The 22650-nt window shown below is 41.1% G+C and overlaps 1 protein-coding gene across 1 annotated transcript in view; it reads left to right on the top strand.

Moving 5' to 3' along the window:
- The window catches only part of LOC122784515 (heat shock 70 kDa protein 4-like), a 29779-nt gene extending 12626 nt beyond the window's left edge, over positions 1-17153 (top strand). The window contains exons 11-14 of the mRNA XM_044049817.1: positions 1412-1501; positions 10741-10901; positions 12044-12215; positions 16362-17153. Coding sequence (XP_043905752.1) covers positions 1412-1501; positions 10741-10901; positions 12044-12215; positions 16362-16547 — 609 coding nt within the window. The 3' untranslated portion in view covers positions 16548-17153. The remainder of the gene's footprint in view (positions 1-1411; positions 1502-10740; positions 10902-12043; positions 12216-16361) is intronic.
- Positions 17154-22650: the final 5497 nt, after the last annotated feature.

The following is a 22650-nucleotide window of genomic DNA, read 5'->3' as shown; positions in this document are numbered from 1 at the left end:
CCCAGAGACGGAAGCAGACGTTTTAACCTTGCAGATATTTGTGTTGTACTCCTCAAAATAAGCCTCTTATTTTTACCCACTGGGGCACAAATTCAATCTGCTTTAATCCAGATAGTGAACTCATGTTAGATGTCACCACAGTGACAGCGTAGTTAACACAAGGCTTCATTTAAATTACATGAAAACTTAACAGGAGTTATGGATCAAACTTTGCAAATCAACTCTCTCTCTCTCTCTCTAACAAAGCTTGTGATTTAAAAAAGAGATTATTATACACTCTTAAATGTGTCAGATTTACCCATGGAGTATTTTTCATCTCCCATGGAAACACATTCACATACTTAAGCTTAAACTGGAAAACCAGTGCTAATATGACGCATAGGAACAAAAAGTACAAATGACAGCTCAATAAAACAAATACATACTGGCATATCAAGCATTCAGAACACCTTATATATTTAAAATAATGAATGAAATATCAGAGTCATCATCTGTCTTGGACAAAGAGATTAGGTCAGCAACTTGAAATCATAGAAAATGACCATTTGAAATTTTAGAATTATCCTTTAGTTCAATTTCAAAATGAGACTCTATTTTAACCACGTGAACGATAAGTTAGAAAAAGGCTTTCTGAATCCTGGTCCTGGGGAGCCACTCCTCTGCATGTTTTAGATGTTTCCCTGCTCCAACACTCACACCTGATTCAAACTGTCAGCTCATCAGCAAACTCTGCAGATAACGAGCCCTTTATTTGAATCAGGTGTGTGTGCTGGAGCAAGGAAACTTCTGAAACATGCAGGGAAGTGGATCCCAGGGACCAGGATTGAGAAGTTAGAGGATTGCTAATGAATGGATTTGACTCTTAACGTCACACTGCGTTGAAAACAACTGATATTTTTTGTACATGTGGGTAATGCTCTAATAACACAGCAGCCGTCAAAACCAGGAAGAGATCCGACAGTTTTTCCGAAACATCACCCAAACTCTTGTTTCTGTTTTTTTCCCAAAATCTCCTTTTCCCCTCTTCTACACAAACACTTAAATAATTCACACTTCAACCACAAGTCAATATCATCAGCAGTTTTCATTAGGCTAATGGGCCGAGGTCTGCTACACCTTCTTGTGGGCAGTGAATTGATAAAGACTCACACAAAACCAAATAAATCAGCTCATTGAATTACAAACACACAATAGGGAGTTTAAAAAACAACAACAGCACATTTCCTCTTAGGATGTTAATGTGTCTTTGATTCTTTTTTTATATACCTCTCTGCCAGCTGGAGAACTATAAAATGCTTCTAGTTATTAGCATATTTGCTTTAAAAGATTATTTCTTTCTCGCTAAACTGGCTCTGACTCTGATGAATTGGATAAAAATATCAGTCGCCTCTGTCTCTCTTTTCTTTTTCAGACGATGAGCAGTCGTTTTTATCCCCACGATGTCATCCGCACTGACGCCGTTCTCAGTCTGGATGAAGACTCGGTCCTCTCAACCAACGAGGTGAGTGGCTGATTATCAAGCGGCTGGTACGACACCGATGTTCTGCACACACCTGAACAGAGAAACCCACAACTGGTTGAGACAATCACACAAACGCTGTTAAATACCTAACTTACGAAACAATTGAGACAAAAAAAAAGAGAAAACATGGCCTAAAATCATGCTGGAAATCAAGTGCTAACTAACTGCTAGCAAAGCCCTAAACTCCTTACTCACATTGTAGTTACATGTAGTAGCTTCTGTCATTGATAATTGATTAGCGTGACGTTAGCCAGCTAGCTAGCAGCTATGACCTTGACATGTTAAATAACACATGTGGCAGATATTATTAGCTACAGCTAGCTCTGAGCTAACTGTAGCTAGCTAAGGTCAAAGGAGGTTTAGGAATTGGTTAAAACTACTGGTTTTAGCTAACTATGACATATTCCGCTGAATTGTTTGACCAATGAAAATCATAGAGTGGATACACACCTGTAAAAACAAACATGAAGTATATATGTATGCGTTAATGGTCATATTTTGAAATGGGTGCTTTCAACAAAACATATGAGCTTCTCTGCATCCATACTATTATTAAATATTAATATTATTAATACTATTATTAAATAACTATTATAAAAATACTGTATGTATCACGTTATTGATGGATGGAGGGATGGAGAAGATTTGTAGGTAAAGGGAGGAAGTGTCTGTGTTTTGTAAATGTAATGCTAACTTTGGGAGTTTATACGTCCTCATTGTCACTACCCGATTTGCACTGCGCATGTGCCGTGGGGTCCACCATCTTGGGCAGCTATATACGACAACACATGGACAAATGTCACAAAAACATTACATTGCTGCATTCTGGGGCAGCTAAACTGTCTTTACATTTCCATGTATACACACTGCCGTCTTGGACAGCTTTGTTTGTATTCCATGGAAATGTTAAGGGTGGGGCATGTCTGGTGCAAATCAGGCAGCAATTGTTTTTGTGACATTTGTCCAAGTTGAGTTGCTGTTAATACCCCTCTAAAGATGGTGGACCCCTCCACGCATGAGCAGTAGTGAACGTTCATATTCAATTAATTTTGCACTTTTATAGAAATAAGTACCTTGACTTTCAGGGGAACAAATCCGGTTAGTTCTTTGGAAACAACTAACTGCATAATAGGCTGAAAGTGGGAAGAAGAAAAGTCAACTAACTTTGCAAAACTCCAGCGAGTGAAAAGTCGCCCGTGCAAATGTTTCCCTAAGCAGCTCCAGTCCGTGTGGTTTTATGTCAGCCAGTGGCAAAAGGTGGCGATGTCTTAGCACTATATTGATCCTTGCTGAAATGAGGCAGTCAGTCCACGCAGTCATGAATACCATTCATTACAAATAAATGAATTGCCTCAATCTGCCGCAGCAGTGCAACGACCACTGAGCGGGACCTGCACAAAATGTGCTTTGCCTTTAAAAGCACTATTCCAAATGCATCACACGGCATTAAACAACGCAGGAGCAGAGAAGGTGTAGGATAGCATTAGAGTTTGACATCGGACTGAAAAATAAAAGAAACAAAGAGCTGTGATCAACGGTGTCAAGACTCGAAAAAAAAAACAGACTTAATTAAATTACTCTGCAATGTGTGATGTTTGGATAGATCGTGTAAAGATCACATACTCTCTCTCAAGTTTACATAATAGGAAGGAAAGGGAAGAAAAAAACAACAAAAGAAAAGGCAAGATGAAAATAAACAAGTGGGGACGGAGAGGAGTGAACAAGAGACTAGAACAGGGAAATATAATAATAAAAAAAGAAATAAAGCGATATTTTCACAGAGTTTTACAAGAGCTGTGTGTCTGTATCGTTACACTGTCCAAAAGCAGGATAGTCCTTTGATTAAAATGTCACTTGTTACTTCGGAAAGAGAATCCGTAAAGAAGAATTACTGCATTTTTCCACTTATGTTGTCATTTGTGGTTTGTTCTCAGCAATATTCTGAACTGTTCTGCTGAAAAGTAGACTGTATATTGGGAGTCATTAAACAGCTTTTTATCTTTAATCACTTACCCTTTTGATGAGATGAATTAGCGATGATTAATTAAAATGCCCCGGTCACATTAAACCACAAAAAAATGAAACAAAAGGGGGTTCAAGGACTATTGGAGAAAGGCCAACAGTCACAGTGACAAACATGATGAGACAAATCCAGCTACACATTTGATATGACAGTCAGAAAAAGACATTTAGCGTCTATAATTCTGTTCCAAAATCACCGCCTCAGTCAAAGAAGCGTCTGCACTTCATTTAGGTTTGTCATTTATTTATACTTGTGCACTGAGGAAGCATTATATTTCCACTTGTGTTTCGTTTAAATGCTTTGTTCAAGCGATAATCTGAGACATTACTGCCAAAATAGTCTCTGTGTATCGCCAAGTGATCACCATTACCAAAGTCATTAAATTACTTCATAATCTTTATTCACAGTATTTTCACACAGTATAAACATTTAAAATGACTCATTACTTTTTTATATTCCGACACTCAAATAATGTTTTAAATCACATGTAACCTGTATTTTTTTATTTTTTTTTGAAAGTTGCTTTTGTTTCAAACTGGTCAAATGATGGGGAACAGCTCATTTGTGATGCTAAATTAGAGCCGCTATACTTTGAAAGTCATGGCGCGTATCAGGCTTTTTTTCTCTGCTGATTTTCAGCGGGTAAGCGATGTGATCCTTAATGGTTTGTGAGGCCCAATGAGCCCGAGAGATCCAATATATCTTTAAACTCTGAGATGTTTTATTGATCAGAGCAAGTCAATGTTCACCTTTTGTACGCTAATGGGATCACAATTACACTTTATGGCACTACAATTTGTGGCACAGCAGTAAGAGTGAATTTCTACAGCTAAACCTTTATGGGCACACGACTTACTTTTCTGGAAAACGAGAGGAGAAAGATGTCGAGAGAGAGACGGAAGGATCGTAAAGAGAACGTGGAGTGAATCTTCGCTGTGCTCACCACCCGTTGCTCTAATTGCCCTTTTAACGCGGTGAGGGGATTTATTCAAAGGGGATGAAATATGTCAAGTGAGTGAAAATGTGCAAAAGAGAACAATTGTTTTATTAGGACTTTTCATATTATAATACCCTTACAGGAAGAATAGGGGTGCCAATTTCATAATGACACTGTTTCAGCTCATTAAATGTGCGGTAATCCCACAAAGAGAGATTAGAGACGAGGAAATGACTGAAAAGAAAACCTGACAAAGCTTTTGTCTCGCATTGGGCGACCAAGCATGCTGCTGCATTATGCCCTTTGGAAGACATTTCCAGTGTGGCGCATATGGAAATGGTTTTCCAACAGCAGTGGAGCAGAGCTGTAATCCTCCACTCATTTAAAGAAATCACCATGTAGTCACTGAGCACTTTCTGTAGCAATTATTATTTTAATCATCATGTGGGGTTTCAATATGGACTTTCTGTCAGCCATCTGTCACAATAGTCATAAATTCAAAGAGAAGACTGTGATATTACCAAAGGTTCAAGTAATACATATGAATATTTGGTACATGTCACTTTGTTCCTTGAACCATTAATTGTTTCAGTGTTTCGGGTCAAAAGTGACCAGTGTCAACACCATCCATCATCGTCAACCGCTTATCTGGGATCTGGTTACGAGGGTAGCAGCTCTAGCAGGGGGCCCAAGACTTTCCACATCATCAAGCACTGACTGGGGGTTCCCCAGGTGGTCTGATGCCAGTGAGGAGATTGGTCACCACCGAGTCCTTGGTCTGCCCCTAGGTCTCCTCCCAGTTGGACATGACAGGAACACCTACCTAGAGAGGTGCCCCTGTGGCATCTTTACCAGGTTCAACTGGCTCCTTTCCACATAAAGGTGCAGTGGCCCTTCTCCGAATCCCTCCTGGGTTGCTGAGCTTACCCTATCTCTAAGGGAACCTAGCCACCCTTCTGAGGACTCTTCTCATGATTTTGGGTAGGAATGAAGATCGACTGGCAGATCATGAGCTTTGCCTCTTGGCTCAGCTCCCTTTTCATCACAACACAATACCGCTCCCCCTACTCCGATTCTCCAACCAATCACATGCTCCGTTGTTCCCCTTAGTCGTGAAGAAGACCACGAGATACTCCGAAAAGGCAATCGATTTCCTACTAAGAACCATGACCTCCAATTTAGAGGCGCTGATCATATCCTCACAAAAAACATAAATTGTGTAGGCATACAGTATATGGGGATTTTCTCCATCTGTTGTATGACAGTATAGTTTTGTTTATGTTCAGATGCTCAGTGTGGAGTATACCATGAGGTCTTGAGGTGATATAGTTTCAGTAGCTAATGTCAAGCAATCCCGTTGTGCATTTCTCGGTAACCTAAACTATGCCATTTTGGCAGGAAGCCTTACAGTTCAAATCTATACATGCTACGTACAGTACACGACAGGCAATATTTGTGTTTGCCAGTTGTATTCATAAAAACTAAAGATGATGTAGAGTCAAGGTCGAGTAAAGGGAAGACATTTTACCAAAGATGCTGAGTGGTAGCGAGGATGGATCACTGCCATCACGCAAATTCACAAACAGGTTACTAATATCGTGTTTATTTTACATGCCTTTACTGCAGTAGTAAGCGTTCTCTGGAGTAGACTGAGGGTCTGGAAGCATGTCCTCTATGGCTGTTTCCAGACTTGTGAAAAGCACCAGGGGGCGGTATAAGGCTCAGATATATTCGGTCTGTCAGGTTTTGCGATATATGGTTCGAAATCCATTAACTTTAGGTGCACTGTGAACTCCAGACGGCTTAAAAATGCTACTGGCGCCATTCATCTTTGCAGTTTTTGCTAATCCTGCCAACATGGCGGTGTAAACAATCTTAGTCACGTGATGAAAAACACAATAACTATGCTTTTGGAAAGTAATTAAATCAGGCCGATTAGACCAAACATACCTCCAAAAATATAGGTACTTGTATTTTTGTTTGCATTCACTAAATATGAATCTCGCCACATGTAATTTATGTTTATTCTATGAATTAAACACGGCGAGATTCATATTTTTCATGTTTCCTTTGCGAGATCGTGAGCTCACGCCTCAGCCTCATGAAAACAATAACAACAAGATATGGTGATGTTCCGGTAGGTGAAGCCTCTCCCACAGCTCGCTGCTGCGCTGCCTCCGGAGTCATCATTCTACATTATTCTGTTTGTTCCTACAGAGTGTGACATATCACAGCGGGTTTAAAATGATTTCTGAACATCATTTCACAACCTCAGAGTGATATTTCTCCAAGCTTGAGCCCTCGATTTTTCCTCACTTGAAGTAGAGTTGTTAACAACAAAAAAAAAGGGGTGTCATTACTGTGAAGACAAGCCTCAAAATTCACACATTAATTATGGTTAGCAACACTGTTTCCAAGGTGTTTCCGAGTAGTAGAATCCCAATGGTTTCAAATGAACTACACGACATATGCAAATAGTATAGTAAGTGTTGATTAACCTCCACAGTTCCAAATTTACCCTATATTTTACATAGTAATTACTATTTAATACGACCTGGGTGGGTGTATAGGGAGCAGTAGATGACAGTTTTGTGTATTTCCCACTCTCATAAGAAGAGCTATTGCAATCAAAGAAAGAAAGTCTAGGTTGAGTTGACACCAGATAATTTTAGGAGGTAGACAGTTTGACAGGACGCTGTTTTGTTTTTAAATGCTACCAGATCGGAGCGGGCGCTTTAAGTGCCTCACAGACCAGACCAGACAGTGTACCGCTGAGAGTAGCAGGTGAAAGGAGCTGTAATTCAAAGAAATGTTGACGACAACAACCCTGCACTGTAGACCTCACGCCCTATCTGGGGTTTTTTTGCATCACGCTGAGACCTGATTGCAAACTTTGCTGGATACAAAATCGAGTTTAAGACACTCTTCCCCTCACTTTTATATCATCCTGAAAGCACACACAAGTTGACATTGAAAGCACTGCAGTGGCATCGCTTCATAGGCGCAGCAGAATAAAAGAAAACAGATTGAAATTGAACTTCTCCAAACATTATTGGAGCGGAGCACGTGCCGAGGGAGGAAACGGGCTCTAAAAATATGATGTAACCCCCCCTTTTCGTCTCACAACACTGGACATGTTAAACCCAAATGTCAGGAGAGATTTGTAACAGATCTATTGCGGGATTGACCCTCTGCTCCATGGATCAATACTGGCCTTGTAGAATCTGTTAGTATGTATCACACAATCTGGCATGGAAAGAGTTCTGGAAAACTCTGCTCCAATAAAAGTTGCTGTGGATATTGTATACGCACAGAACTAAAAATAGTTCTGAGGTTATAATGATTCCCAAACACTGCACTGGGTTGGGTCCCTCAGATTGGTCATGGAAGATTATTTTTGCCTCCTCATAACATAATTGCAGAGTTTTCCCAACATATTACTGAAGATTTATGTGTATATGACCCGTCTTGTCCCAACCCATAGGTGTAGTGCTGCTGTATACACACAAACGCTCCCCTCTGATAGTTTTGCTTGACAGAACCGGTTTTCCAATGAATGACACAGCATATATAAATGATGTAGGTTTTTGTTCACGAAGACCAAACAAATACAGAATTAGGAGTGAGTGAAAATGTCACTACATTATGCACGAATGTACTCTTGTCATGATTTATATTTCGATTTGGGTCATGATAGTTTAAAAAGTGGGACCTCATATAGTGAGAATTGTATTTATATGTAGATAGTAATTTATAAGTCCCACAACGGGGAAATTGACAGTGTCACAGCAGCAAAGACAGTAAAGATAAAGGTAATGCATAATAAAAAGGCATTTTCACATCTGTGAATGTGCAATATTGAAAATATCAACAATATCATATATGATACGATAGACCATTAAGTTGCTATAACCAATTAAGGGATTATTACATTATATTATACTCAGAAATGGTGAGCGGCATTTGTGCCTCACAGCAAAAATGGTTCTTTGTATGAATCCCAGTTTAACAGTTTAGATACATATGGAAAATAAAAGGTGCATCAAGAAAAAAAAACACATTTTGGGGAATATACTGTATATTAGATGTTTTTACTCATCATCATGCAGCCTTTTCTATCCGGAAACCAAAGTTTGTATACAGACTAATTCTCTGCACGTCCATAGAGTAAATCAGCATTTCTCAATCACAGCACACTGGTGTTGTTGATCCACAGTTGCCTCCATCACTAAGTCCAAATATGTTATCTATTGTTAAAATACACTGTTCAGATTCACCTTAATGGCTTACCAGTAGATAAAAATGCAGTTATTGTGAATGGATTTCAGTTTTCAGGCCGAAAAAGGCTGTCTAACGGTGAGAGAAAGGGCCGACCATGTTCTTTTATACTGTAGATAGACTTAGGATGAAATGATTTATTAGGTAAACCCTTTGGTGAGTGGCTAAAATCGTTTTGGTTTTTTTCCTACTGTCCCTGATGGCAGCCATGATATCAGTGAGAGTGAGTGTTCAGCTCGCAGGCAGGTTAACAAAAATAGCTGCACACTGTGACCGCAAGCTCAGCAAAGTCACTGTTGACAATATGTCGATGGAACTATGGAATAAGATTTGTGTCAGTGTTATTAACACAAAATGAATCACAAAATCAAAATGATTGGATTTTATTACTCCAACTCGTTTGCACTTGTGCTCCAAGCTTGTGCTTTGCGCTCCCTGAGTTTTTGTTTGCGATTCTGTCCATGGGCGGGGCTTAGGAAGCTGCATGCCGATTGGCTACTGAGTTTTTGGAGCAAACTCATTTGTGATATCTCAAAGATAATCTGACTAAACTTTATATACTTACAATAATTTTGGTTATTACGAGTAGGGAAAACTTGGGGGAACGAGTTCCAGATGGACAGCGACTCCAAGCCAGTGGTGGTCATTGAGCTGTCGCTCCAAAACTCAGTAGCCAATCAGTGGGCAGCTTCCTAAGCCCCGCCCATGAACAGAATCGCAAAAGCGAAATTTCCGATCATTGCTTAAGAAAAGTGTTGTATATACTGACACAAATCTAATTCCATGTAGAACCACATGTTCAAAAAAAAACCTAACAATTTAATGTTAAACTTTGAGTTTGTGAAATAAATAAATATAATGTATCATTATCATTATTGTTAACTACTATGTCACTACTTCACCCAAACCTAACTCTAACCCTACCCTAAAGGAAAGAAAACAAACACAGACACAATTTTAATCTGCAAATCTCTGAGGGCAAAATTATATTTGCATGATATCATTAATCCTTTCAGCATGACTGCGGAGACACTTCTGACACATACAGTGTAAACACATGTACACACACACACACACACAGTACGGTTCATCACAGGTTACACACAGAATGACAGCTCCAACCTTTCTCCCGGCTCAGTGCTGCCACTTTACAGTAATTGCTCATGCGATTCATGACAGGAGCCACGAGGTATCGCTAAAGAACATCCACTTTCTGCGACGTCCCTATGTCTCCCTCTGCTAGTCTGGTAATTAATTTCCTCTCTCAGCTCTTGAGATGGTGTGTGTGTCTGTGTGTGTCTGTGTGTGTGTTCGTTACTAAGTATTCCAGCGTGTGCTAATTCCCTTTCTCGGGTGTATCGGCCCGTAACATCTCAGTGGTGTTTTGGAATTCAGAGCTGGCTCTTTCTCAGGAAGCCTCGGCTTCTTCAAGGTCACCACAGCCCGGAGACATCTCCACATGATATGCCCTCTTTATGGGGGAAGTGGAGCCCTCAGAGGGAGACACAGCAAGGGGGACAAGGTCCAATCTTTTACCCACTTGAAAGATGTCTTCCACCAGAGGGGTATGCACACACTGTCAGCACAGTGAGAGAAACTTTGGGTGCTGCTTTTGGAGATTTTCGTTGATGAGGATTCTGTATCAGGGTGGGAATTACAAGGTCCCTCGCGATACGATCAGTTTAACGTGGACTTGGCCTCAGAGGGCAAAAACGTCCACCAAGTTCGATTAGGTAATAAAAGTCTTGCCTTGTTCCTGTCTCTAAAACGTGATGGGCTCTTCATACATCATGCACCACCACTCCACAAAATGTAATGAAATTCTTCAGCGGGTAATCTCACTGACAGAGAGTTGACAGAGAGTTCTTCTTTCTTCTCCTTTTCCCTAATGTTGCTTTAACTCCTTTCACCCGTATGCTTGATTATCTCTATATTCAGTTGTCGTCTTCTTCTTTTTCTTCTCTCTCTCCGCCCCTGCAGGTGGATTTTGCTTTCATTGTATGGCAAAGTTTTCCAGAGCGTATCGTAGGTTATCCAGCGAGGAGCCACTACTGGGATAGTTCCAGATCTCGCTGGGGCTACACCTCCAAGTGGACCAATGACTACTCCATGGTCCTCACGGGAGCAGCTTTCTACCACAGGTTAGAGGAGGTCACGTGATCTCAACTGGTTCTATGTATGGATGCAGTGATGTAACATGAACTTACAGATTACATAAAAACCTTATTTTATACCCTGTATTTATGCAGTGTCACTTGATATAAACCCTTTTATTTCCACCCCCCCCTATTTCTAAAGCCATTAAAGATCAGTCATCTAAGAAACCATGTCTCAGGAAATACTTCTCCACATGATACAAACCTCATTAAAAGTCATGTCTCACCAGTCGCACTTTATTTTTTTACTGAGGTACTTGAACAGGAAATGAGATGTGATCATTCTCCACTTCTCTGTTATGTCATGAAATGATTGTTAAACACACAAAGCCGAGGGCTGAAAGGAAAAAAGCCGAACGGCACAGAAGAATGTGTTGCGCTCTGAAGAGGTTCGAAGCGTCTTGTCACGCAGATAAACAGCTTGGTCTTTGTTCCATTGTCTGGACGCTCTGTGCAGCACGTTGGGCCTTTTGTGAGACACTCAAATGCCAAAGCAGTGTGTGTGTGTGTGTGTTCATGTCTATGAATTTGTATTCATTACCTCTTTAGGACCTTCTCTGCCATAAATACTGTACTTGTTGGAACCAGAACCTGGCCCTAATGAGGCAGAATCTCTGAGGAACTGGTTAAGTTTAGTGTTAAGGGTAAGGGTAAGGTTAAGGCTCAGGCTCAGGCTCAGGTTAGGCACTAACTAGTTATAGTTAAGGTTCGGGATAAGGCTTTATTTAGGCTGTCCAAATGAATGGAAGTCAATACAGAGTCCTAAGAAGTCGGTAATGGTACGTGCCATTTTCCATATGAAGTCAGAACTAGGTTCTGGGAACTGGGAACCTCCAAGAAGACCGTGTGCCAAGTATATACTACAAACAAACAGTATAGCAACATAAAGATTGAACAGTTCTGTGTGTACAACTGATTAAATATGGAAAAAATAAGACAGAAGTGCAATTAACAACGTTTTGCTCATTGACATGAGTGTCAGTGTGATATGGTATGTGAGCTTTCTTAATCAGAAAAAAAGACTTCCGACGACAACCGGAATGCACCATAATCTTGTGGTCCCATGTTGCTGAGACTACACAGAAAATCTGTCTTGTAAATAACGTGACTTTGTACGACTCTGTCAGGTACTACCACTACCTGTTCACGCATCACATCCCGACCAGCCTGCTGACCATGGTGGACCGCATGGCCAACTGCGAGGACATCCTCATGAACTTCCTGGTGTCGGCCATTACCAAGCAGCCGCCGATCAAAGTCACGCAGAAGAAGCAGTACAAGGAGACCATGATGACCCAGGTCGGTGAAGTCTAAGCTTGTCAAATTAAAAGCTTTTATGTACTCTTTTTTTTTTGTTGGTAAAATTCTATTCAAATGTGTGATACATCTAAAAGGAAACTGAGATGAAACTGTTCATTAAAGCAGTATTTTCTCCAACCTTCTTTTGAGAAGTTTCCCTGCTGCAAGACACCTGGGTCTTTACCAGGCTTTTGCAGAGCCTGTTGATGAGCTGACTATTTGAATCAGGTGTGCTGGAGCAGGGAAAACTTCTAAAACATGCAGGTCAGTGGGTCCTCAGGATGAGGCTTGCAGCATATTCTTTAGCTGGGAGCAGAGAAAAGGAAAAGCCAAAGGTTTCAGAACTTTTTCCATTTTAGGGGCTTCAGATTTAAAATGTTGGTTGGTCTGTTGGTTTGCACTTAAGACATGTTGACTGCGTCCATCGTGTTGCAACACAGATTTCATTTAAGACATCCGATATCCCTCTGTGTGTTTATGTGCCCTCCATTTCCCTTTTTTAAGTGAACTATGGAAATATCAATTCATTTTTGCTTCACTTTAAAGCGGCTGTGAAGAGCTGAGGCCGTATATCTTAGAGAATAAAGAGTCATTTCCTTATAAAAGGAAAAGACGATAAAAAGCGCTTCACATTTTCTCGCGTTGGATAAAGGAGAAGAGGCGCTTTAGGCTATATACAGTTCTGACCTTCTCTGTGGGAGATCCCACTCTGTGTGTGTGTGTGTGTGTGTGTGTATATATACTTCCTGTGGCCTGCCTTATGTCAGGCTCTGATTGATAGCCTGACCACAGGCAGTACGATGACTCGGCAGTATGGACTCAGTGATTAATGTCTTAATTGTGAAGGCAGCATGGCAAACTGAGATTTACACGTATACCTTCCCTCCTTCCTTCTTTCTTTTGTGTCTCTATTTTTCTTGCTCCCTCACTCTCACCCCTGATTTGTTACTTGGCCTCCAGCTACGGCAGATAGGAGACATTTAACACAGGAGGTGATGGAAGTTGACATCTTGAGGGAAACTTTGACCGGGGGAAGTAAAGTTTTGATGAAGTAACAGAAGTCGTGACCGGAGCTGTAACAATTCTGAGACCAAGCGCGGGCTTGTGATACAATTTATTTTCTAGAGATAAAGTAAAACACCTTCACTCGCCACTGCTGCAAGTTTACACTTGTTATTACTTTTCTAATGTAACTAAGAGCATTTATTTTTAATTAAATGTACCTGCTGTTCCTGACAGAAGAATCTTCACTGGTGCTTTATGACTGTGCAGTTATGTTATAATCTATGACCACTTTTCTAGATAATCTCCAGCCACTAGAGGCTGCACTGACAATGATGGAAGCTGATAAAAACACTGTAGAGCAAATGCTGCCCTAATTTGGTTTAATTTGATTCGTTGGTTTATTATTTTTTTGGTAGTGTTGTTTCCCCACCTGACCTCTACAACAACCCTCGCCACCCTCCTGCAGCTCAGAGGATGAATCTTCTTCTTCCTCTGAGAAACTGCCCTGCCACACTTTAACAAAGGGGTCTCTACCCTCCCACCTTGCCCTCGTATCCGCCCCCTTTTTCCCAATTCATCTCCCAGCAGCAGCAGCAGCAGCCCCAGAGCCCAGTCCTCATCTCTTTCCCCACCTGTTGTCGTCCATCATCATCGGGTAACCAGGTGTGGACACAGATCAGCAGGAGACAGTTTCCCCCGTGGCTTTTTTAAGAAGCTTCAGTTCCTTCAACTGTTGAGAGGGAACCACACACAAGCACATCATGCTGGAAGAGTATTAACAGAGTGTGTTTCCTCTCGCTTCTGGCACTGAATCTCATCACACCTCTTCAGACAAAGGAACAGGCTTATAAAGATGCAGATGATCCCCCGCTGTTGTGAAGCCCTTTATTTAGTAGCAGTAGTAGGTTGGGTTTGAATTAAAAAAAAAATGACTTACTCTGGAGAACCTGAAGGTAAATGTCAGTGCAACAAAGCAGTTGTTGGTTGTAAACATCTCACCAAGGACTATTCTATTTTCCTGTTTCTAAAAAAAGGGAGTGTGGTGCAGCCTGTCGTCAGTCGCAGCCTATTTTTGCTGTAATGTCCTCTCCGGCTGCGCAGAGTGAGTTTATTTGGACCAACTCACTGACTGATGGACTGAGAAACCTGCTTGTTAGAGGCAAACAGGGACGACAGGCAAGCTGTACTTTCTAACAATATGTGATACTCGCCTCCCCCCCCTTTAATATTTCCTACCTGTGCTGTCTGTGACTTCCCGTTGTTTGCCGGAGTGTCAGCAGCTACTCAGGAGGATTCCCGCAGCGTGATCCAGCTGGTCAGGTCGAGCGGCTCTGTCACTGTGATGAACCTGGATTCTCCGGGGAGAAAACAAATAGTGACAAATATGTTTTGCGACGAGCAACGCCTTCCTGTCTGTGTCCTGACAAGCTGTCCGCGATAAGGAGGAGCTTTCCCGGCGAGGTTCATTCAAATGACATTGGAAGGGACACCTTTGCTTCACCATCTGGGATGCGGGGGGGAAAAAAATCCCCCGTCTTGTCAGTGTCTGATTGTGTCGTAGCCAATATGTCAGTGTGTCTAAGTCTTAAAGTGGGGTTTTACTCAAAATAGTTGTTGTTTTTTGGGTTCCCTTCAAGAACAGTTTTGTACAGATTTAGATGCATGGGCTCAGACACACACAAGGAAATCAATCAAATCAATGCAATATAATTATTTGTTTCATGTAGACATTCAATTTCACTTGGAAATTAGAATAAGCCAAATCTAACCCACTTCACCATTGGGTGACGGTACAAGTCTGAACACTGGGAATAGGATGCAGTCCTACCAAAGAAGAAGAAGAGAATGACGCTACAGCTCACTAAGACACGTCCGTTTCGAGCGGTTCATGGCTGAAAGGGGCGTCAGCCGGTTCATGGGTCGCCAGGTCGAGGCTCGGATGACTGTCCTCGGCGACTACTTCTTCTGTTGTCGGGCTTTTACTCCACCTATTGGTGTAGGTGGAAATTCAGTCCGCGCATTCGCTGTCCATGCGCACCCAACAAGCTCTTGCGCGTGGCTCCAAAATCTGGCATTGCACAATGGGTATACCAGTATACCAGAGCAATAGAATTAGGCTACCATGTTCTTGGGTACCCCAACGCTTGACCTGGCAGAGATTTGAACCAACATCCCTCTAGTTAAAAGCCCAATTCCCTTTTAATTCACACACAAAAAAGAAACAAGAAAACAAGCATGCGGGAGAGTGCGCTAGAACCCTGTGGGGGACTAAATGAAAACCACACAGTCAGGAAAATGTACCATGTACTATATAGACACTCAAAGATCACACTTAGACATTGAGGAAAACATATAAAAAATTATAATGCACAGTAGAAAAATTTTTTGACACTTGGTGTCCTCTTATACACAGAAAATGACACCAAAGAATCTTATAAATGCAAGATTTTAACGATAGAATACTGACTTTGAGATGTTTTATATAATGGAGGATGAAGCCTCATGACTCCTCTGGTTAAATAATTAGAAAAGGTTTTATTGAGGACATGCAGGTTATAGAGCGATGGAGGGTAGTTACAATTAGAGAGTAGCTTCTTCCCTAATTTGGTTTTCTCCCTGTTTTTTTCCCCCCGTTGTTGATGGAAACCACATGCACTCAGTACTCGACCCAGGTCACGTCAACCCAGCATCTGTTACTGAAGAAAAAGAGTTTTTCAGTTCAACAGGCAAAACCTAAGATCATTGGACGGTGGCTCAGCGGTAGAGAGTGTCGACTTTCAGCTGAAAGGTTGCGAGTTGCAAGTTGTGGCTACAGCACGTGAATAAGTCTGAGAGATGTGTGATTGAAACATGAGTGGGTCATCAAGACATTTACCAAATTTTTATAAAAATGAGAGGAAGTAGTGTAGAGGAGAGGTTAACTCGTCACAAGCTGTTTCACATTCATCTTTGTTGTCAGTTTTTTCTCTTCCACAACATTACACAGTCAGGATTGCTGTCACCATCCTTGTGGTGTTACATTATCACCTGCTGCAGAGCTGTGTTGACTATTTCCTCACTTCTTTCCCCTCCTTCTCTGTGTGTCTCTGTCTTTTCCATCTCTCTCTCTCTCTCTCTCTCTCTCTCTCTGTGAAACGAAAGGGCTCCAAGGCGTCTCGCTGGGCCGACCCGGACCACTTCGCCCAGCGTCAGACCTGCATGAACGCCTTCAGCCACTGGCTGGGCTTCATGCCCCTGGTGCACTCGCAGATGAGGCTGGACCCTGTGCTGTTCAGGGACCAGGTTTCCATCCTGAGGAAGAAATACAGAGACATCGAGAGGCTGTGAACGCACACAGGGAGGCAAAACTAACACACAGAGAGTTCTCATTTTGAACCTTGTGAGGGAAAAACTCATTCACGTGGACAGGAAAATACTAATAATGCAGTTAACTGCACAAAAAGACAACTCGATTGCGTCGGTGCGGTTGAGTTCATGTGAATGCATGGACGCACATGCAAACGAAGGCCTGGACACTTTGGAGGCCGTCGCGACCGCAGACGTACGATAATGTGTTGCATGGTTTGAAAACGGACCTGAAAAAAAAGTAACGTCTTTTATTTATTTTTTTATTTTCAGATAAAGATATGTCTATTGTGGCTATCGGACCGATCGGCCGTATCATAATATAGAGTTAAAAAAGGGTTCAAGAGATTGATAAGTTATAGGTTTTATTTATGAAATCCAAAGTCACTTTGATGTCCAGAACAGATACCTATACAGTATGGGAAGGAAAAAAAGGAGACAAATAACTGCTGGATAGGGCTGCACAAACAGCTGCTTCCCCAAAAACACCCACAGACAATGGCGATTCGCCGTGTGTACACTATTGTAGATTTTTAGCACAGGTTCCTGTCTGTATGAAACAAATGGAAAAAAATAAAATAATGTAATAAGACGAAAAGGGCAGGTGTCCGTTTTTCCTTCCTTTCTTATTTTCCTTTCTACAGTTTTTGGGTTGTAGTTTTTCTGGTGTCTGATTGTCTGTGCCATTAATTTAAGGTAGTGTCCAATACAACTGCCTGTGGTTCAACTGCATTGGGCCAAAAAAACCATAAGATCCATAAAAATGCACAATAAGGAGGAAATTGAAATACCATATAATGCTCCAACAAGGAAAATACATTTAATATTTAGTAAAATAGTGGATGTAATGGTTGCATTTCAACCTTCTTTCTTTATTATTATCTAATTACACAGGAGAAAAAATCACTTCATGTCTTGATGAACAAACATGGGTTTAAAGTTTTGTTATCCATTATTGTAACAACACCAAAAACCACCATAATATACAAGGGTGGGCTGAAACTATCCCTAACCCAACTGCATGGTTGCCTTCCAAATAAGCCCACATTTTGTAGCTTGAATATTAGCACGAGGGACATTTCGTGAACATGGAGAAAATTTGGTACCATGTCATGTCATTCCATGGTTGCTCCAGCTTTTTCAACTGTGGAATAGTGGGAAGGTGAATTCAAGAGGGGTAGCGAGAGTCCCAAAGATGACCCAAGGTCTTGACGTCTTGCCACAGGTGCCACCCAAGAAAACACTGATGGTGTTCACCACATGGTGATGGATGACCGTCGTTTGACTCTTCATCAGATAGACAACGCTGTAAACATTTATCGTGAAAGACTAGAGGACATTCTGCACAAGGAACTTGCCGTGTTGAAGGTTTCCACACAACTTTTCGACACCATGCTGGTCACGTCGCAGGAGATATTTTAGGCACATTGTGTGGAACGTTTTCTAACCCAGGATGAGTGTTGTGTCAACCACTACAAGCCAGAGACAAACAAGACAGTCCACAAAGGGGACATATCTGCTGCTGAGAACTTTTTGACTAGATTAGGAGCTTCTATACCAAGGGTATCCAAGTGCTGCAACACCAATGGAAGAAGTGTGGAGACCACAGGGGAGACGACGTTGAAAAATACACCGCATTTGCATCACGGTCAGCCTATGACCTTTCAAATTGTATTTTCCTTCTTGTTGTAGTTCTTTGGACATCAGGCCGATTAGCCAATCAGAGGAAAGGCCCAGAGCCCACTCAGAGGGCCAGTTCATGAAGCTAACTGCTAACACCGCGGGCTAACAGTAGACAATCTGTCTGTTTTCTCTGTTGTGGGTTGTTGCATCTCTCCCACAGGCATTTTTGTTCTCCCGTATTGTTCATCATGCCATTTAATGGAGTTGCTATAAAAAGGGAAAAAAGCGTCTGAGCTAACAAGCTCGCAGACTCCTAAGAGTGAGTCACCGGGGGCTGCTTAATGGAGATTGATTTGTGGCAAAATTAGAGAAGTCCTGGCGCCTCCATTCAAGCCGTAGTTCCTGGAAAAGGGGACTAATGCATTTTGCATTCTTTTAAAGTGTTTATATTCTCTGTAAAACTAGTATACATGTGGCACTTTGCATCCAGACATGCACTATTATCAAAGGAGACATGGAAATCTCACTCCTACATTATGCAACCTTTAAAAACATCTGTCTGAATACAAATAATGCCTTTTCTTTGAAGCTTTTTTCTTTTCAAACGAAAATGTACATAAATTCAAATATTTATCATCAGATTGCATCGTGTTGCATACAGAATTGTAAGAAGTGTTTCGTTTTCATTTCATGTTTATCTTGAGTTAATTAGATCAATATACTGTGGACAAAAACAGACGATAGACCGAGCCAAGTGATTAAATATTCAGCTGAGATGAGAGAAAAGGCTTGGAACCAGCGAGAGTTCAGAGCGTGAATGTGTGTAAACAGTATTTGTGCGTCGGCACGTACACGTTTTATTATTTTTTTGGAGTTCTAAGAGTGACATGTCAAAATGAAGTGACAGTGTTCAGAGTTGTCACAGTGCGAGAGCAATGCTGACCATCTTTCAATCAAATATGAAAGGATTTTTTTCTCCCAATACACTTTTATTTTTTGTCCCCCCCCCTAAAATCTGGCTCTAACTCTACCAGAACTAACAGATGATTTAGTGTGAGCTCCAATGGCTTTCATTCCAGTTTCCTTTGAGGAAAGCACCCTTTGCTGTGATGATGCATTATTATGGTGTGTGTGTGTGTTAAGTGTGATGAATCTGGTATTTTTCTGTATTATTAGCTCTTTAGCTCTCTAAAGTATCAGGCCCTTGCTTCATTTACTCTAAGCACTACTTCACTGTCCGTCTGACGGCGTTGACCTTTCAGATAATAACACAAACACAAAATGTCTTATGGTCACATCGTCTCTTTTGGGACGGAGGTAATTGGCATCTAAAGAAGTCTTTGTCTGGGTAGTGCGGTGGTTCAGTGACGGTTAGCGCAAATTCTGATTTATTTATTGTTTTAGTTTGCAAACCCAGAACTCAGAAATAACAGAAGACAGAGATGCTTCTATGCTGTTGCAGTTTAAAGAATTGAATATGTTAAAGTTCTATGGATGATAGAAAGACTCGTAACGGCCTGATGCTAACAAGCTGAAAGGGGGCATAACGCCAGCTAGCGTAGGAGGTGGACCCACATCAGTCATGAAATTGATTCCCCACTAGAGCTTGTATACCAAGAAAAGGACAGAAGACCAAATAGGGGATTCAACATGGCATGTACAGCCTCCGCTAGTTTCTATAATTATTCACTAAACACTCACGATCTCTGCATCGTTGGCCGACAGATTACGGGCTGGATTATTGTATTGCAAACCAGGAAGTGACTGAGCCTATTGTCAATTGGATTGCATTCTATACCAGCTGTCAGACACATCATTTGTCCTCTTGTATGAACATCATTTACAACACAGACATTGTTCTAAGCCCTCAGAACAATCCCATTCAGTAAACTGTTAAACTGCAAACCAGAAGATGCCATTGAAACCTAACACATTAAAAAACAAAGTGCCCCAAAGTAAGCCTGCATGAAGTTAAAGGAAGCTACAATACTACAAGAAAAAAAATTACAGCAATCAAAACAGCACATAATAGAATAAACTGAAAGGGGAAAAAAACATTCAAAATGGAAATACAAAATAAGAATAAATAAATAAAAGACAAACTCAACTGGTATTAAAAGCCAAACCAAATAAATTGGTATTTAGCAAATACTTAAAACTTGCCATAATTCACCATTACTTCACTATACTAATATCTTATAAGTGTTTTTTAAATCTTTTAAATTGTAAGAGCATATTAAAGCATCTTGTCTCCACTGTGATCAATACAGGTCAGTGTTAGTCATTGAATGTGATCATCCATGGTTTCCCTCAGGAGGAAAACTATAACCACTTTACTTCTCCTCCGTTTGTTCTTAGTGGACAGTGACCATGGGTCCATGTTCACTGTTGATGTCAGTGGAAGCGCAAAGAAACACAGAAGGAATAAATCCAGCACAGAGAGACGGGGAGCGTTAAAAAAAAAACGGACAGAAGGCTTTTAAAGTGACGTAGAGTGGTAAAAGTCCTCGGGGACCCATGAAGACGTCTAAGCAATGGTTAGTTTGGCTTCACTTCTGGGCTAAAGTGAGTTACGGAGCAATTAATTTCAAGTCATTTAAAAACCAACTGCACCGCTGAGTGTAAGAAGTCAAACGCTCACTGTGCTCGTATATTTTATTGATTTATTATCATATTTTTATGCATTTACAGGTTTGTTGAGACTCAGGAAACGGCACACGTGCTGCGCATGGAAACATAAACGGTAGATAGTCTCTTTAGATCTTTTACGCCATGATTTTGCAATTTACTATTGTCTCGAATGTGTGTGCAGCACTTCTTTTCATTTACACCCGTTCACACGCCACCACGCAGGAGCCATTTGAGGTTAAGTGTCTTGCCAAAGGACACATTAGGGCACGCAGACTGCATGGAGAACCCTGGGATTGATCAGGTTACAAGGCAATCTGCTCAATCTAGCAACAGGTGGCGCTCATTGATCTAATCTACCCAAAGTAGACTCATGGCGGATTCTTTTTTGAAAAATGTTTCCAGCGTTTCAGCTAAAATGTATATGTTTCAAATAACATGCAGAATATGAAGTTGTTTTTCATTTACAAACATATTTAGGGGAAATAGCTATTTTGAGAGTATCCACAAATAAGGGCTGAAACAATTACTCAATGAATTGATTATTAATCGATTACGAAATGAATTGTGTATTTTGATTACTCGGTAAAATATTTTCTACTTTATTTGCTCCATATAACAAAGAAATCATTACAACTGAATCATTTGGGTTTGTGGACAAAACAAGACTTTTATTGAGAACATTGTCATCTTAAAAAGTGGGTTCACCATTTAAACATTTTGGGAACTTGGAACATGCAGCTGTTACCGTGGTTACTACATATTACAAACAATCTGCAGCATAAATAACAGTCAAAACATATTTGACGAAAAGAGAAAATCCCAGCTGATGTAAATGAAAGCAACACCAAATATTTGTCTGGACCAAACCTAACCAGACTTCTGTGTGTGATAAGAGATAGTCATCTGCATACACTGGTTATTGGGTCAATTGTGAATCATTCAAAGTCTTTTCAATCACCTTTTTCCCCCCAATTCTGATGCTCAGTTTGAACTTCAGCGGGTTCAATTTCCACATGACAAAGGTGAGTTTCTGCCTTGTGATTGGCTGATTCGATATTTGCATTAAACAGAACAGGTGTACCTAATAAAGTGGCCGGTGAAGGTAGTCGTGGCACTTGTGTATTAGCACTTCAGACTAAGCCTGCGATAAAATTAGATATTCTTGGCACAGGGTTCCCGATTGTTTTTTTTGTTTTTTTACTTGTCAGGTTCCCCGCTGATATTCTTATACAAGCACCAAAGAAGAACAGATGCAGTAGTTGAGCGTCCTGCAGTGACTCACGGCCAGTCCGTCCTGTGTGTGTCTGTTGTACGGCAAGAGACAGAAAACAGAACATCCATCCATTCCCATCAGTCCACTGGAGTCAATCAGTCCTGACAGGCGGCCTCCCCCCTCCTTTCATCTCTCACTCACTCTCTTTATTTATTTTAAGCCGTCAGCATTCATCTCATTCGTTACAGCTCTATTATGCCGTGCGGCCTCAATAAAATAACAAACGCATGAATAAATCATACCCAACCTCAATCTCTCTGATTCATTGAGTTTGGATAATTATTCAGTTTCTCGTGAGAGAGAGCGCCCATTGATTTGCTGTGACCCAAAACCGTTTCCAAGGTTATGGAATGGGAAATTGATTGGCAGGGAGCGATCATGGAGACAGAGGAGAACTTGCCGAATATCCAAATATTCAAATCGCTCCCTCCCTCCCTCCCTTCCCTTTCTCTTTCTTTCTCTCTGTCTGCTCCCGTCTTCTCAAATATCCATGACCAAACAGGCTTATAATTGGAAGTCAAGGGGCCCAGAAATACTCCTCACCTTCTCTCTGAATCG

The sequence above is a fragment of the Solea senegalensis genome, linkage group LG17, assembly GCF_019176455.1.
Source record: "Solea senegalensis isolate Sse05_10M linkage group LG17, IFAPA_SoseM_1, whole genome shotgun sequence".
Lineage (NCBI taxonomy): Eukaryota > Metazoa > Chordata > Actinopteri > Pleuronectiformes > Soleidae > Solea > Solea senegalensis.
Note: the sequence above shows the minus strand (reverse complement) of the source record. Positions and strands in the feature narration are given on the sequence as shown.